We start from the raw sequence: 16,780 nt of genomic DNA, 5'->3' as shown, positions 1-16,780 counted from the left end.
AGGAGCCTGTACGTGTACGTTTAAGAGGGAAGCAGGAAGAAAATGAGGAGCCATTCCACCCTCTGAAGGCAGATGACCAGCGAAGATGTAGCAAATCACACGGTATTAAGCGTCTTCACTCAGTGGAAGTCATGGCAAAATTTGCCGGTCATGATTTGGATATGTCTTCCATCAGTGCTCCAGCGCATACATATTCCCTGGCGTATTAAAGAAAATGTCGCAGTTTCGCCCGAAAGGCGAAGCTTCGATTGCGATAGCAAATTAGTAAAGAGCTATTCGAAGCAAGGATAGTAGTTTAATGGGCTGTATAAACTTGTAAACATTCGCATACTAACTAAATAGACAAGCACAGTGTCAAGTGCGCACAGGTAAACATGAACGCATCTCGCTCGATGACCACGGAAACTCGCTGTCAGAACCCTGGAGTAAGGAGGCGCAGCTATGGCCGCGAGCGAATTGACCTTCGTGCCGACTCTCACTTCAAAGCGAACTAAACGTCGAAAACACAGCGCATACAAAGTTACCGGCTCTAGTTGAACATTGTTCACGTCGCAAATCGCTTTTAAGAGGAGGCCCGCGCGGGCGCGCACTTTTTCCACGTCACAGGTCGATTTCGAGATACGACACCCACGCAGCCGCCGCCGGAGCGAGACGAACCCTCCCCCCCCCCCCCGTGCCTGACGCGCGACAGAAGCAGCGCGCTTCCGCCCCGCCTTTTCCCTCGCGCGCGCGAGATTGAGCAGCAAGTGTCGGCTGACCCTCGCAAGCTTTCACTTGCACATGCAGCGTATCGCCGGCACGCGGCGACGATTTTACCGTGTTTGAACTTTATACGGAACCTAACAACAACATCCACGACCACGGCAGAAGTTCGCTTGGAGTGTCCATATAATTGCTATCGCAATATATCCGCTCATTTCATTATACATCGTCTCACTCTTGCCTGAACCTTGGATTATTACGATCTTAGTGAGTGGTTTCTATCTTGGCGTGCACAATCTGCTAGCGCGATAAGTCTTCACCGCGAGTGAGCTTGTACACACAATGTGCCTACATTTTCTACAAGCAAGGTGAACCAATATCACCTCTGCTTATCGTTCAAGCACTCGCCACGTTCACACTCACTTCCACTCACAAGCACTCACTCATGTTCACACTCGCCTCTATACACCCAGAAGTACTCGCCACATTCACACTCACAGCACTCAGTCACGTTCACACTCAGCTCCACTCACACAGCACTCAGTCACGTTCACACTCAGCTCCACTAACACAGCACTCAGTCACGTTCACACTCATCTCCACTCACACGCACTCACCACGTTCAGACTCACTGGCACTCACCTCCACTCACACTCACTGGCGCTCACCTCCACTCACGCTCACTGGCACTCACTCACACTCACCTGCACTCACACTCACCAACACTCACCTCCACTCACCGGCACTCACTTCCACTCACAGTCACTGGCACTCACTCGCTCTCGCACTCACCTGCACTCACTCACTGGCACTCACTCGCACTCACGGGCACTCACTTGCACTCGCCTGCACTCACACTCACTCACACTCGCACTCACCTGCACTGACACTCACTGGCACTCGCTCGCACTCACGCCTTTGAAATGAGTGCGAGTGAGTGTGTGAGTGCACTCATGAGTGAGTGCGCCGACCTATGGATTCCACAGCTACCTTGGTTCTCCACAAGAAAAGTAGAAAGTTACCCATCAAGAAAGGGGTCAGGCAAGGAGCCACAATCTCTCCAATGCTACTCACTGCATGCTTAGAAGTATTCAAGCTCTTAGACTGGGAAGGCTTAGGAGTGAGGATCAACGGCGAATATCTTGCCAACCTTTGGTTTGCAGATGACATTGTTCTGTTCAGCAACAATGGGGACTGATTACAACAAATGATTGAGGACCTTATAACCGAGAAAGTGTAAGAGTGGGGTTGAAGATTAATATTCCGAAGACAAACGTAACGTTCAATAGCCTGGCAAAGGAACAAGAATTCAGGATCGCCAGTCAACCTCCAGAGTCTGTAAAGCAGTACGTTTATCCAGGTCAATTACTCACAGGGGACCTTGATCATGAGAAAGAAATTTACAGAAGAATAAAATTCAGTTGGAGTGCATACGGCAGGCATTGCCAAATCCTGACTGGGAGCTCACCACTGTCATTGAAAAGAACAGTGTACAATCATTGCATTCTACTGGCGCTAACATATGGGGCAGAAACTTGGAGGTTAACAAAGAACATTGATAAGTTAAGGATCGCATAAAAAGCAATGGAACGAAAAATGCTAGGCATACCGTTAAGAAACAGGAAGAGAGCGGTTTGGATCAGATAACAAACGGGGATAGCCGATATTCTAATTGACACTAATCGAAAGAAATGGAGCTGGGCAGGCCATGTAATGCGTAGGGTAGATAACCGGTGGACCATTAGAGTTTCAGAATGGGCGCCAAGAGAAGGGAAGCACAGTCGAGGACGGCAGAAAACTAGGTGGGGTGATGAAGTTAGGAAATTTGCAGGCGCAAGTTGGAATAGGCTAGCGCAAGACAGGGGTAATTGGAGATCGCAGGGAGAGGCCCTTGCCCTGCAGTGGACATAAATATAGGCTGATAATGATGATAAGGTGGTGCAGGCAGCAAGTGTGAAGTGGTGGCACACTGGTGGCAGTCGAGGGAAAAAACGCTAAATTAGTATGTATTGACGCATTCTTTCAAAACCCCACTTTCGTTAATTTTGAAGAGAGAGGTTGATTACTACAATAGATAATGAAGGCCGAACTTGCTTTTCTTTTTTAGAGGTGAAACCCCAATGCTGGTACTTCGGTGTGATGTCATGGATGTGTTGTTTCAAACTTGAGCTGTTATGCTGCAGCAAAAGTTTTCAAAGCTTGCAAAGTTCGCTGTTTTGCTGCTCTAGTACACACTGTAGTTCATCCGTACTGATAAAAAATTAACTAGGCCCAAGGAGACATTGTCACCTTCCTCTCTACTTTGTACGTTCCTGCTCAGTCACCTTGCAGGTCAAGCTGTTTGGTCATGAAAAAAAACACAATGGTCAGCAATCTGCTTCAGTGGGATTCTAGTGGGTTTGCTTATTTTCCAGCTATATATTCAGGAATGATCTATCAATTTTAAAGCGATGGTGGCAGAAACTGTCGAAGATGATTGTCAATGTCGGCAGTAGCTTTCTTGTGCGACCTGCTGCATATCGCCGCGCCATCCGTGAACCACGAAACCTTACGGGCACATCAGCACACAAGTTGGCAATCTTGCTGCTAACCACAATGCTGAATGATACCACTACACCATGTGTTGTTGTAATCACTGCATGCTGGTTGAAACTTCGTAGCAACCCCCACTAACCCTATCTTGGCTGTAACTTCATTGCAATGGCTATCCATAAAGCGGCAGCGCTCGACACCGAGGTGTCTGTTGCAGATGGGGTGCCATCACTTTATTATATTTAAAACATCCCTTAAGGAGAATTGATCAAAAATGGGCACCTCCACACCTGTATCACGCAGTGCCGATCAAAGTTCAGGCACACGCCTCGTGACCCAAGTTGTCTTTATTAGGCCAGCAGCAAGATGTCTATTTAGGCACAGACCCAGTGACCCATACGGTCTGCTTGGCAAGACAGCACCCAGCACCTACCAAGTGGCCCAAGTTGACTCTCCTCCCATAAACGGCCAGAAACATACAAACTGCAAAATGGAGGGAAGAGCCAAAGAAAGCTATCGCTTTAAACTCTGTGCATGCCATGCGTATGTGGAATCGATGATAAGTGAACTACAGACGTGAGCAGCCTTGTCTAGAATGCGGGAACGGTGGCTTCCGGGGGGGGGGGGCTCTCCGGAGCCAGCCAGCGACGTCTAACGCTAGCTGCTGGATCCGACATTTAACAGTAGGTGCTGGGCACGTTTGGGCCCAGTAACTACCGTTAGATGCCACTGGCTGGCTCCGGAAAGCCCCGGAAGCTGCCGTTCCCGCATTCTAGACAAGGCTGCTCACGTCTGTACATACCTAGTTCAATGTACGCTCTGGTCCCATTTTGTTCCAGTCTTGCTCCACACTTGGCTGCTTCTGGTGCCGACTTCGTCACTTATTTGTAGCCGACTTCTTCAATTTACATTTGCCGACTTCACTGCCTGTCTACTATGTGGCACATACTCCTTCCGGGAGATTGGCAAAGAATGTTCACAGGCCCAGTGCAACATGCCCAGCTGCCCAAGTTCTCTATTGGAACAGTGGCCTAAGTCGTGTTATCGGCAAGACAGCAGCAGGTGAGAACACATCTCCTCCTCTATCTCGGCCATGGCTGTCCACACGGCCAAGAGCGTACGAGGGGCCTCGCACCGTACCTTGGAGGTAATCTGTGGCAGATGCAAAGGCTCAGCAAGTCGAGAGGGCTGGTACACTTCACGTGTGCTGTCTTCCTGCATGTCCAGCGTTGGAGGTCGTGCAATCTCAAGTATCGGACACGCATGGAAAAGAGAGGCAGTCCGAAGTAATTGCTTCCCAAGGCTGGTGTTCATGATGCTAGCGTTGTGACAGCGAGTGTTTGCGGTCATCGAGTGTGATCTGTTCATGTTTCCCAGTGCGTGACACCGTGTTTGTTAACTTAATTAGTAAGCGAATCCGTACTGCACTTTATACGGCCACTGCAACTACGAACCTTACTTCGTGTAGTTGTTGAATACATTGCTATGCTACCATTGCTTTGCCTTCTCGGGTGTAACTGCAACATTTTTTAGTTCAAAGATGAACACACTAATGCCAGTGTTGCAAACTATGCTTATAAATATTGCTGGGGTGCTTTGACATCAAACATCTGCAAATTTTTATTCAATGTTCACGCATAATACATAGCCTGTACAGACTACAGGGTGTCCCGCTATCATGCATTGCATTTTTAAAAAAGAATGGCCATTCTTTGCAAAGATAACCAAGTGCACATTGTTAACGGTCAAGTAGAGCAGCCACCAGTAATTTGCTTGTTGATGCCATTCAGTTTATTAATTAATTGCAATTAGCTATTTTTTTAATTACTGCTCTGAATGGTGTGATGTCAATGAAGAATTTGTAGAAACTTGAAACTGACATGGTTTCAGCTAGGTACTTTTCGCCCATTTATTTTGTATGGCTGAAACAAAAGCCAACGAAAAATGAAAAGTATCACATGACTAACCGTCCACCCGCATCTAAAAGCATCACCCTCAAACAAGCTCCATAGAAATTAGTGGCAGAGCTGGCACGCCCCGCCCGCGACACACGGCGCCTTGGCGTTGATAAGGAGAGTGCCGATAACTGGTGGTTGATGCGTCGTGTAATGAGTGCGCTCACTAACTCCTGTGGAGCGTATTTGAGGGCGTTGCATCTTGATGCGGTCAGACGGTTAGCCACGTGGTATTCCTTATTTTTTGCAGGCTTTATCAGCCAGAAAAAAACAAATGGGCAAAAAGTACCTGGCTGAAAACATGCCATTTTTAGGTTTCTTTAAATTTTCTACAAATTCTTCATTGGCAGCATGCCATTGAGAGCAATAATTAAAATAGCTAACTGCAATTGAATGGCATCAACAAAAAAAAATTACTGGCGGCTGCTGTACTCGACTGTGAACAACATGCACTTGCTAATCTTTGCGTAGAATGGACCGTCTTCTTTAAAAATGCAATGCATGATAGCTGGGGCACCCTGTATAAACAAGCGATGAGATGAAGCAAGATGTAAATATGTACCGAAATTGTTGCATAAATAAGAGCGTTAGGTATGCACAAATTTTCTAAGTGGCTAGTTCATTCAGGCTCATGCTACCGTATTTACATGCACAATGACTGCATCTTTTTTTACAGAAAATTTGTGCAAAGTTGGGAGTGCGTTTATTACGCGTGGTAACATTTTGAGCGAGCCTTTTTTTTCCGCGGCCACCTCTAAAAAGTTGGAGACACTACAATACAGGGTCCAACGCACCAGAATGGCAGCTGAATCAGAGGTGTTTTGCCGTGTTGTAGCGCCAGATTGGACGCCTGGTGTGTGCAGGAGGCTAATCTGGTGCTATGGCATGACAGAACACCTTGGTTCCGGCGCATCGGATGCCAAATTGTACCGTGTGTCTCCTGCTTCACGGCAGCAAGATTGGGGTGCAATCATTATGCGAGGAAAGAAAAAACACCCTTTTTGATTGGAAAAGTGGGAGGTGCATTCATTCCGGAAGTAAATACGGTATTTCGCGCAGGAGCTACAGTGTCATTGCGTACGCACTTTAATACCATTTCTGGGGGCTCCACTCGCCCGTTTTGTGCAGAATGAGTTTGAAAGTATCTGTCATCTATGGTGAGGCCAGATGAAAACGGAAAGCGAAAAAATAAGCTTTGCTAAACAGCTGGAAACATAAGGTTCCATAAAGTGATACATTTGAGCTAAAAAAAACTATTCTATTTAAATATGGACAGTTTGAGAGTGCCTAAATTCTGTGCATGCAATTAAAATTCCATGCATTACTATACCGTACACAAATGAAGTGGCATATATTAAAAAAAGATGAAGTCACATATTATTTATGGAAACAGCACTTTTATTTCTCCAATATCACATAATTTATAATCATCATTTAAACATTATTTGAATTTTCTTTTTCAAGTCCTTTGGTTTTCCTTACTTTAAAATTTAAATTATTACATTCCTCTACTGCGGCTCCCCCTTTCCCCAACCAACAACCCCATAACTGCTGGCTTCTTGACCATTCTTCCATAGTAAATGAGAGCAATAATTTGAGGGAAAAGCCAGCAAGTAAAAAAAAAAAAATTCTAAAACTATATGGCGTTGGGTCAGTTAGTGATCTTCAGGACGACTGCTCCATTGTTGTCCGTCTTATTCTTTGTGGTGTTCTGCGCAACATGTTTATTTCTGAAGTAATAAAAACAAAGATGGCAGTCTTCACTGATGGCGAATGCTGCTGATGGTATAGACGAGTCCAGAGATCACTGAACTCTGCTGTTTTCTTTTCTGGCCTTGCCACAGATAACACATGCTTGGGATTTATTCTGAATGAAACGCGCCAGTAATGCACCTAAATATGCATTCCCTGGAATATGGCAGCTTTGCATGAGAACTGAGCCTAAACAAGTCAGCGGTTCATTTGGAAGAACCATGTACACCTGGTGCCTCACATTTACACTAACATTCAACAGACTGTGCAAGCTGCATGTCATACGTGAAATGAATTGGCCAGCCAGCACATTTCCATGACATTCACGCTCGGTCTAACTGCACCAGGCTCTGGTGGCTGTATAAACAGGGTTAGCGGGTGACACGGTCCCAACGCCAGATGGTGGCGTCGTCGCAAATGCACAGCAGGATGCTGCCATCCCGGTTGAGGTTCGTCTGCCGCACGGGACTTGTGCACTTGGGATGAGTCAGCACTGTGCTCCTGAAAAAGCAGGGCACACAGCGTCACCACCAGGTGGACGACGGCTAGCAAACACGGCAAGATAAAATAAGGCTACTGCATTTATCCATCTTTATGAAAGGAAAAGTTGGCATGCTCCCAACAGTGGGATGAAACTACCCTGTGAGTACGAGTTCTTCGTGGCACAGTTTCTTCAAATACGTACTATACCTATAATTTGACACTGGCGAACTTGAACCCCCCAAAAAGTTCCAATCTATTCATATCTATACTTACTGCGTTTCGTACATAGCACACAACACTGCAGAAGCTGCGTAAATAGTGCCTCCATAGAAGTATCCTTCCGCATGTTTCGCAGTGCAGTTGTTTCTGATCTGCGACGCTTTCTAGGGAATAGCGACTTCATATATTACAACTACAACTCGTAGACACAAGTTTACATGAAATGCCGCATTATTTGTGCACCTTTGTGCTTCCGATATGTGGCCTCTGGTCGCAGAAACATGTCACTCTGCTTGTTTGGTGGTAAACAAGGTCACCTCAGCGATACCTATCATGTAATAAATACGTCAAATTTTGCAGCATAGAAGTATAATATTGCATTTTGCGTCAAATTACATGACGCGCACCTAACCTTTCTTTCATATGTGACTGCACTGTTTTTTGGTTGGGAATGCAAGCAGTGAAAGATTCCCCCTAGCCTTCGTAACATTGCCTGCCACGTATGAAATGAACTATATGGACCAACACTTTCATCATTTCAATCTTGAAACTGGCAGCTCGGTGGATGATTCGAACCTGAAACTCAACTGGTACACATGAATGCGCCTGGGCCCAGTGGTGGCCCTGACAGGTGCAGCATCTGCCTTGGTGGTGCTAGGCAACAGACAGCGGATGCGTCGAAGAAATGCTATCTCCCATCCAACATACTGATTTCCGGCCTGCTATTGGCAGCGAAAACTTTTCCAAAAGCTAGGACTCTAAATGTTAAAGGAGAATACACAAACGTGGCATTAAATTAACCTCACAATAAGTTATTATTGTATTTACCCAATTCCAAAGCGCACCTTGTCAAAGTGAATAGCTTTCTTCGCCTCTTTCGCCTGTTCTTGTGGTTGGCGGCCAGTGGTTGATGATTGCACTTTTGATACAAAGGTGCTGGTGCAAAGGTAAGCTGCCGTCTTGAGCAGCTTTTCTTCCCTTTTTTTATTTTGTGTTAGTTCTAACCAGAAACCAATCAAGTAAAACATTCTCAGAAGCAGAAGGACATAGAAAAAATTATGACAACATAAAGAAAATTGGGAAATTTGGTACAGTTTTCTGGAATTAATTTGGGGGTTAAAGGGTTAATGGCTGTATTCCCTACGGAATTATGCAATGAAATAACAAACGCTACCTAAATGTCCTCACTGTAACAGATATATGCCATCAAGTGCATCATTCCTTTAACCCTTTGAGGGTAAAACACGTAAATATATGGCGCCGCGAACAAATCCCAAATGGTCGATGCCGTATATTTACGACGCCATCTATATGTTTGAAAAACAGACTAATTTTTCAACTCTCTGTTGCCCAGCAAGTGCTGCAAGCTGTGTAGATACAAGAAATTTTGTTTTTTTTTGCCCTGTAGTCTTTTTGCTTTAATTCAAAAGCTTCCTTATGCCAGTGCGTCAGCAACTGCTCGCGCTTGCGCACAGCAGTTAATTCTGGCTTCGTCTCACAGGCTGTTTCAATTTATCACGTTCACAAAAATTGATGTCTTATCTGGTTTCTAATCTCTTAAAGGGTCACAGCTAGATGCTTGTTCGTCTGTTGCTCACAGGCGTGCGATGACATCTGTTCACGGGCAGGCGCTAGTATTTACAAGCAATGCTGCTGTATATGAACAATGCTACCATGCCAGCATTCCATTTCTTGAGACTCACGAAAACTGATTGCCCGCCCCTTGTTGGAAATAGGACGAAGGATTACTGCAAGTTTCTCACAGATTTCTTTTTTTCTTTTTTTTTGAAAGGCGCACAAGCACCAAGTTTTCTTGTGTGCAGTCACATACACAGCTCAATTTATGCACACTACTGACATGCGAGCAGGTTGCTCTTGCAAGTGAGTGGAGTGGTGATCCCTTCGATGCAGCCTACTGCCCAAGTGCCAAATCAGAATATATCTATTCCAGTGTATATACTTTTTTAAATTCTTGGTAAGTATTTATGCAAGCCCATCTGTATTCATGAATAAACAATGCACATGTACGTACGGAAAATATATTTTTTATCACTTTATGGTCACCAAAAAATTACGGTAAATTTTTTTCAAAATAGAGCACTCTGAAGACTGCAAATCTGCAATAAAAAAAGCAACTCTGGGGGGCGGGGAAAGGGGGGTCACATCTGGCGAAAAAAATCTACCCTCAAACGATTATTAAGGCAAATAGCTTTCTAGAAACGTTTGGCTACAGTAAAACCTTGTTATTTCGGAAAATCGGATAATTCAGGCTCGTCGCCTGAATGTATGTATTATGCAGGTGTATGTATTATTTAATGCCATCAAATTAATTCAGACGTATTTGGCTGCACACGGGTTAATTCCCACAACCCTTGGTGCACTGCGACGTACAGATCACTGTACAGGTGCGATGCAAAAGAGCAATACCTGGGTTAGCATGCAACTGAAACGTAGAGGTGGAGTCCGCATCACGATAATCATCACCGTGGGGGACCGAGAGGAATGCTTCGTGCCTTTATTGGCTTTATTATTGCCTTTATTCTTGCATTTACCACTGTGTGTGGCACTGCATTAATGAAGGAACACAGCATCGAGCGACCAAGGTTCCATCTGCAGCGGTTGTTGCAAACGACAGGTTCCTTCCGACTCAATGTGCACATTGGCCCAAACTGAATTGACAGCAACCGTCACAAAATTGTGATCTGTTGCCATTTTGTGATGACAATGACGCAGTGTCTGACGGCTCTGACTGTAGACTGTTGCGAACACCGCATTTTGGTTTCATATCTGATTGTAACGCATAGCCAATTTTCGGGACCTATTTTCTCGGAAAAAAAGGTACGCGTTGGGTTCGGGTAAATATGGTAACTGTTAACAGCTTGTTCAAAGGGGCTGGTTGGTTCATCATTAGAAAAATACAGAAACAGCGCGACACAAGACAAGTAAAGAACACAGGACAGGGCACTGAATAACAATCAAATGCTTTATTTCCAGAAGCGATATACAAAGACATCATTGAAGGTCAAACAAACGAAAGAAAAAGAGAACGAAAAAGAAGGATAAGCGTTAGCCACCAAGACAATCCAGTTGTTTTGTTGGCAGTGTGAGGGACGCAGAACTGACGCATGCAGCACCACTTGTGAATATGCAAAAAGTCTCAAAGATTTCACGCATGCGCTGTTCACGATATCTTCGAATTATTTTGCCCTCTTCAAAGATTGGGCTGCGACCACACATATTACAATGGGTAGCCAGATGACTGTATGGGTTGCCTTTTAGTGAAGCAGCATGCTCGCGCAGGCGATCGTTGGTGCATCTCCCCATTTGCCCGATATAGCAACGGTTGCATGTGAGCGGAATTCTATATACGACCTGCGTTGTACAATCAATGAACTTGCAGGCATGCTTCGTAGAGCAGTTCTTTCGCGCGACGGTATCCACCTCGTTGACTATTTTGCACAACCCGCTCAGTTTGTTAGGGGCATTGCACATAACCCTCACTCCTGCCTTAGCCGCAATTTTCATAATGTTATGGGAAACACGGTATATACATATGGAACGACAGCAATCCTAGATTTCGAAGGCTGTGACTGCAGAGTTTGTTTTCCGGTATTCTTTAACTCTTTCACCAGGCAGCAACGCTGCACAACACGCTAGTTGGGTAGCCTGCGAGTTTTAGTCGGCTGACTTGTGTTGAAAAGCTCTGTTCAACAGAGTGCTCGCACGAATGCATGAGAGCGGCCCGCAAACAAGCCTTAGCGATGCCTCGTTTTACGAGTTTGGAGTGTACGGACGAGAACGGGAGATGCCCTTTCTTTGAGCAAGGCGAGTAGCTCCAGCACATTGACGAGGCTTAAAAACAATTTCAGTGTCTAAGAACCTTAACCCTCCTTGATTGGCTTCTCCGTTGTCAATACAAAATCTTTCGTTATTTCACTGCAGGCATCCACAATTGTCTTGGAGGTTAACTCCGCGCCACAAGGGTGAACTGGATAGAATACAGTCGAGCCCGACTATATCGAACCCGTTTATATCAAATTATCCCGTATATCGAACAATTTCTAAACACGGTAAATTTACATTGAGAATATATAGCAAAAGTTACTGTTACATCGAACGAAAATAGCAATGACAACCGATATATCAAACTCCATGTGCCTCAAAAGTGCCCCAGCAAGTTGGCTTTCCCTCGCGGTGGCGGGGAAAACTGCCGGTGCCACCCTAGAAAAAGTGGTTTAGACCCGGCTGTGCACGGGCGAACACCCCCCTGCAAAAAATGACCCTGGCCTGCTCGCAGCGCTTACAGCCAATCAGAGGCCGTCGTGCTTTCTCCGAGGCGCGGAGGCGGTACAAGTGAGCGCCATTTTTTCTTTCTTTATGCTTGTGTGCCTGCTGCTGCCTCTTTTCCTCGAGTCCTCATTCAGCGTGGTCCGTGCTGGTGGTTTTGCCTGTTGGCGCTCTGTGAACTTTCTTGGCGCGCTGTCGTCATGGCTTGTGCAAAGAGGCAGACGTCGTACCGACCACGAGCCAAAGCGACAGCAATAAGGAAATTGACGATGGCCCGTTGCCTACATCCTCCGAAGTGATTAGTGCACTTGCGTTGGTCCGGCGCTATTGCGTGAATATAGAAGGTTGCGGCCTCAGCTGCTCCGACTCGTTGGACAACGTGGAGGTGTGCGTGCTGTCGCAGGCAGTGAAGTCGTCGAAACAGAAGAAAATCTAGGACTATTTTCTTCCAAAGTAGGGCACGCAAGTAAGCCATCATATTAATAAAGTACTTTTCTTATTGGTATGTGCCTTTGCGTCATCAAATCCTATAGCGGGCCTATATCGAATTAAGTCATATATCGAACTAATAAACGTTTTTGGCGAGTTCGATATACCCGGGTTCGACTGTACTAAAAATCATCAACAAAGCGGAATATTCTTACGGTTGTCTGCTGTAGGCTAGCTAATAATCCCCTGTCATAGCGAGCCAACAAAATATCGCTAAGTACGGGTGCCAAGCACGAACCTATACACACTCCCTGATTTTGAATTAAAAGCTTATTGTCATGACAAATGAAGGTGGAATTTAGGTAGTAGGTGAGCATTTCCATGAAGTTGCCGACACTCGTTCCACAAGCATTTTGAAACCTAACTACCCCGTGCTTTTCAATTCAATCACCAACTTCCTCTAGAATCAAGTTACTTAGTAACGAATAGTATGTCTTTTACATCAACAGATATGGCCTCATACTTGCCCTGTGTCGCGCTGTTTCTGTATTTTTCTAATGGTAACTGTGACCACGATCACCTCATTTCAACATAATAACACTGAAAATGCTTAGCCCACTGAAAAGACTGCAAGCACATGATACCTACACATGTTTAGCTTGGTGTTTACTGCCAGCTCCGCTCAGGCTCGCGTATCCCAACAATCTGCACACAGCCACTTAGCCAGAACACTAATGCACATGCACTAGTGCACAAAGCTCAGCGGCAGCAATGAAAGTAAGAGTGCCCTTGCTCTGCTGCAGCACCGATTATCAAAACCATGAAGTCAACGCAGTTCTCTGCAGTGCCTGAGCACATGAAATGTGAGGCAAGTAGAGCGTAAGTGACGATAAGCTAAAGCTGTCTACAATAACCAACCTGCAAGTTGTGGGGTCGTCCACGTCAATGTCCCAGACGTAAGTCTTGCCTACCTGGTTCCCCAGTGCAAGAATCTGCAAGAGGGAGAGAGAGAAAGAAAACAAAATGACGAGTGAGGAGGAAACAGCAATGCAGAAGGCAGGGAGCTTAACCAGAATAACCTCTGGTTGGCTACCCTACACCGGGTGGAGGGAATGCAAAAGGGGAACACAAAGATGACAGGGAGAGAGAGGAGGGAAGGAACGAAGGAAATTAGCAGCGAGTTCGCTGATGAGTGTGGTATTGCACTAATAGTCACAGACGTTCACGAGTGAGCATCACAAAGAACGTGAATGAGGTCAACTGTAAGGAAAACGCAAGCAGCAACACTCGCCTTCTGCTCAAAGTCCATGGAGAAGCGCATGAACCAGATGTTGCACTCGCGGTACTCGAATCGGTGCAGCACCGTCACATTGGTGTCCGTGTGCCGAACGTCCAGCTGCTCCAACAGGCCGGGCTTCCAGCACACAATGCAGTTCTCGCATGACTGCAAAACAAATGAGGACAGCTTGCACAAGGCCTCACACGGTGCAACACCATAAAAAGCACCATCACTATTAGCACCGTAATCTCGAAACATGATGCATAGCGGATGGCACCTTTAACATTCCATAGATGCAAGCAAAAAACATGAGCAATGCACATACATCAGCAATGACTACAAACCGGTCAAATACATTAATATGTATTAGATCGGTTAAACATTATTATGTTCAACACAGCGGAAAAAAAAAGTATGCTAAAAACATGCAATGAACTATGATTTGTTAGCTTGTAACACGGTTGAGAACACTGCAATAGTACAACAATAGCACAAGAGCACAGACACATGTTGTTTTTTGCATATCTTGCAGGCTTCAGTAAGCCAGATGAAAGGATCATGCAAGAGGTACGTTGCCACAAAGAACTGGATCGGTTGGTTCTGAAAACTTCTTCTGCAATGTAATGAAACACACTTGGCCCTATAGGCAATATGGAATTTTGTTTTCATAATTCATCTTAGTTAATTAGTTAAGCGGAATATAAAAATATACTCTGAGGAGCACCACACAACAGCAAACAATATGATGATGATTTCACCCAGATGAAGTTTACCCCCTTTCTTTAATCCTTGGCTCAAGTTATGCGAAACACCCGGTACCAGCTACTAGATGTCCAAGCTATCATGCACAATGTTAAAGAAGAATGTAGGGGTATGTGAATATGGAATAGTAGATTCCGGATCAAATATCAAGCCAGATCAATAATAAAAAGAAGCTAAATATTGAATCAAATATTAAATATCAGAAAAGTTATCATAAAGTCTTATACTACTTACAAATTTTATGCAAAAGAAACATGGTGCCGCACATGCTCATGAGTCTGCTCATTATACGTAGCAAGAATGTTGCTAGCTATCAGTAACTTAGTCACCTGGGAATCAACATGTATGCAGTAGAACCTCGTTCATACATACAGTTAAACCTGCTTATAACGAACCTCCATATAACGAATTCCTGGATATAACGAAGTTTTTTTATTCCCCGCCATTACTCCATAGAAGCACATGTATTTGACACCTCTACGTAATGAAGTGGCAGCATGAGACCCCCTCGATATAACGAATTTCCCCCTCCGACAACCTAGAGATTTCGCCCCAAATATTGTCATTTTTGCGCGAGCGGCAACCGGAAGCACCTTGTCCGCCGCCATGGAATGCGAAGCGAGCGCACGTGTGCGTGCATGCGTGCGTGTGCGAGGCGGGCCTGCATCCCTCGACCCGGCGATCTTGCCGCCGCGGGCGTGACCTTTCCCCCTCCCTTCATTCACACCTGATTCTGCTGCTTGCTCCAGCTGGCCTAGCCCGCCAAGCCGGCACTCTCTCCTTTTCCAGTTGACGTTGCCGACGTGCTGGTACACGCTGTGACACATCACACTCGATGAGCGCGGACACGCGCTGTCAAACGCTGGCGGCGTGTGGAAGCGCTGCTGGAGAAGCGAGAGAAGTGACCTTCGTGCTGTTGTCTATCGCTTCAACGCAAACTGAGCGCCGAGAACACACAGCACGCACAAAGCTACGAGCTGCCGACGCACCTACACTGTTAGACTTTGCCCCAATGCAGATCGCTTTCAAGATACGACTTGCGCGACCGCACGCCGCCGCGCAGTACGCAGTTGATGCCAGAGTACAGTACAACGCCGCCCCACTATCCCTCCCCCGTCGCTCCCTCGCCGGTGCCTCGAGCGCAACGGAACAAGGCGCGCTCTTGCGCGCGCGAGATTTAGATGCGGTCGTCGGCTCCCCTCGCACGTTTTCACTCGCACATACAGCATATGGCGCGCGGCGACTGCGTTATCGTCCTGGGACCTTATACAGAATATCTATGAGCCAAAACCAATTTTAGGGCCACAACGCGTCATAGACACCATCTTTATGTAGCAAATACGGATCTCAGGGGCCATACTTTTTCTGGTGGAAACCGAAAATACGTCATAGTTGTCGCCCCCGGCACTTTGGGCAGCCAATGCCATCGTCAAGCCACCAAGCCAAGCGACATGAAAAGTCAAATGGCCGCTCGGGCCGGCGCAGGGTGGCAGTTCACAACGTATGATGCGGGAACGGTCCCACAGTTGCGACGCAACACCGGGGTTATTAATGCATTGGGTTCTATGGGAGCTGTGCCGGGACCGGCCGAAAACGAACAGCCGGGAAAACGCAGCCCCCGGGAACGTAACAGCGGGGTTCTACTGTAACACTATACGACGCTACAACGCCATCGTGATGGTCGCTCTTCGTTTCCGATGCCTCGCGCTTGTGCGAAACGACACGTGTCCACGCATCCGATACCTGGTGTGACATTCCAAGGATGAGTGCCTCGACGAAAACGGAAAATGGGTGCGCGTTACAATTAAGGGCGCGTTAGAATCGAGTAAACATGGTAAGTGTTTCTTTTTCGAAGTTTCGTGCCGAACCTGCATATAACGAAAACCTCTTTATAACAAACTTTTTCGGGAATTTGTCAATTTCGTTATATCCAGGTTTAACTGTATTAGAAAAAGACATGCTTGATAAACATACAACTGGAAGAACTTATGATCCGAATTCACTAAAAAATTTTGGCAGCCTTGACTGTAGTTGACATCTACGTACTGCAAAGCGTGCACAATCTTGTGAGCTGTGCATAAGAACACCTGCGTTGTTGTCTGGCTGCTTCTGCAAAATGGATCCCTCAGTGCGCGCACGTTTTGCGAGGTTGGCCCGGCCAATGGATCCCTACCGCGATACACCACGTCGTCCTACCGCTGGAACCACTGTCAGGGACGATGGCCCCAACTAGCAGTATGGTAAGGCAGTGCAACGTGAACACTTAGGTAGACGCGAGCGGGTAAAAGAGCATGATCACGCGCTGGAACATGGGAGAGAGTGACATACTGTCATTCTGTGTGTGTCTGACAGCCCGACGTGGGAACAAGCAGACGAAATG

The 16,780-nt window shown here is 46.1% G+C and overlaps 3 protein-coding genes across 9 annotated transcripts in view; 1 reads left to right on the top strand and 2 right to left on the bottom strand.

Annotated features, from left to right (window-relative positions):
- LOC119461742 (NADH dehydrogenase [ubiquinone] 1 alpha subcomplex assembly factor 4) overlaps positions 1–16,780 on the top strand; it is a 158,528-nt gene that overhangs the window by 7,102 nt on the left and 134,646 nt on the right. The window lies entirely within an intron of this gene.
- The window catches only part of LOC119461739 (polycomb protein eed), a 208,630-nt gene continuing 196,688 nt past the window's right edge, over positions 4,839–16,780 (bottom strand). For 2 of the 4 annotated variants that reach the window (XM_049672079.1, XM_037723114.2), the window contains exon 13: positions 4,839–7,082. The gene's annotated coding sequence lies outside the window, so the exon portion shown is untranslated. The remainder of the gene's footprint in view (positions 7,083–16,780) is intronic. The other 2 variants (XM_049672080.1, XM_037723113.2) reach the window with 2 other exon arrangements.
- Positions 4,839–16,780, bottom strand: part of LOC125947408 (polycomb protein eed-like) — a 48,919-nt gene continuing 36,977 nt past the window's right edge. For both annotated transcript variants that reach the window (XM_049672077.1, XM_049672078.1), the window contains exons 10-12: positions 13,651–13,803; positions 13,278–13,351; positions 4,839–7,442 (exon numbers count right to left, since the gene is read on the bottom strand). In XM_049672077.1, coding sequence (XP_049528034.1) covers positions 7,313–7,442; positions 13,278–13,351; positions 13,651–13,803 — 357 coding nt within the window. In that variant the 3' untranslated portion in view covers positions 4,839–7,312. The remainder of the gene's footprint in view (positions 7,443–13,277; positions 13,352–13,650; positions 13,804–16,780) is intronic.

The sequence above is a fragment of the Dermacentor silvarum genome, chromosome 8 (genome assembly GCF_013339745.2).
Source record: "Dermacentor silvarum isolate Dsil-2018 chromosome 8, BIME_Dsil_1.4, whole genome shotgun sequence".
NCBI lineage: Eukaryota > Metazoa > Arthropoda > Arachnida > Ixodida > Ixodidae > Dermacentor > Dermacentor silvarum.
Note: the sequence above shows the minus strand (reverse complement) of the source record. Positions and strands in the feature narration are given on the sequence as shown.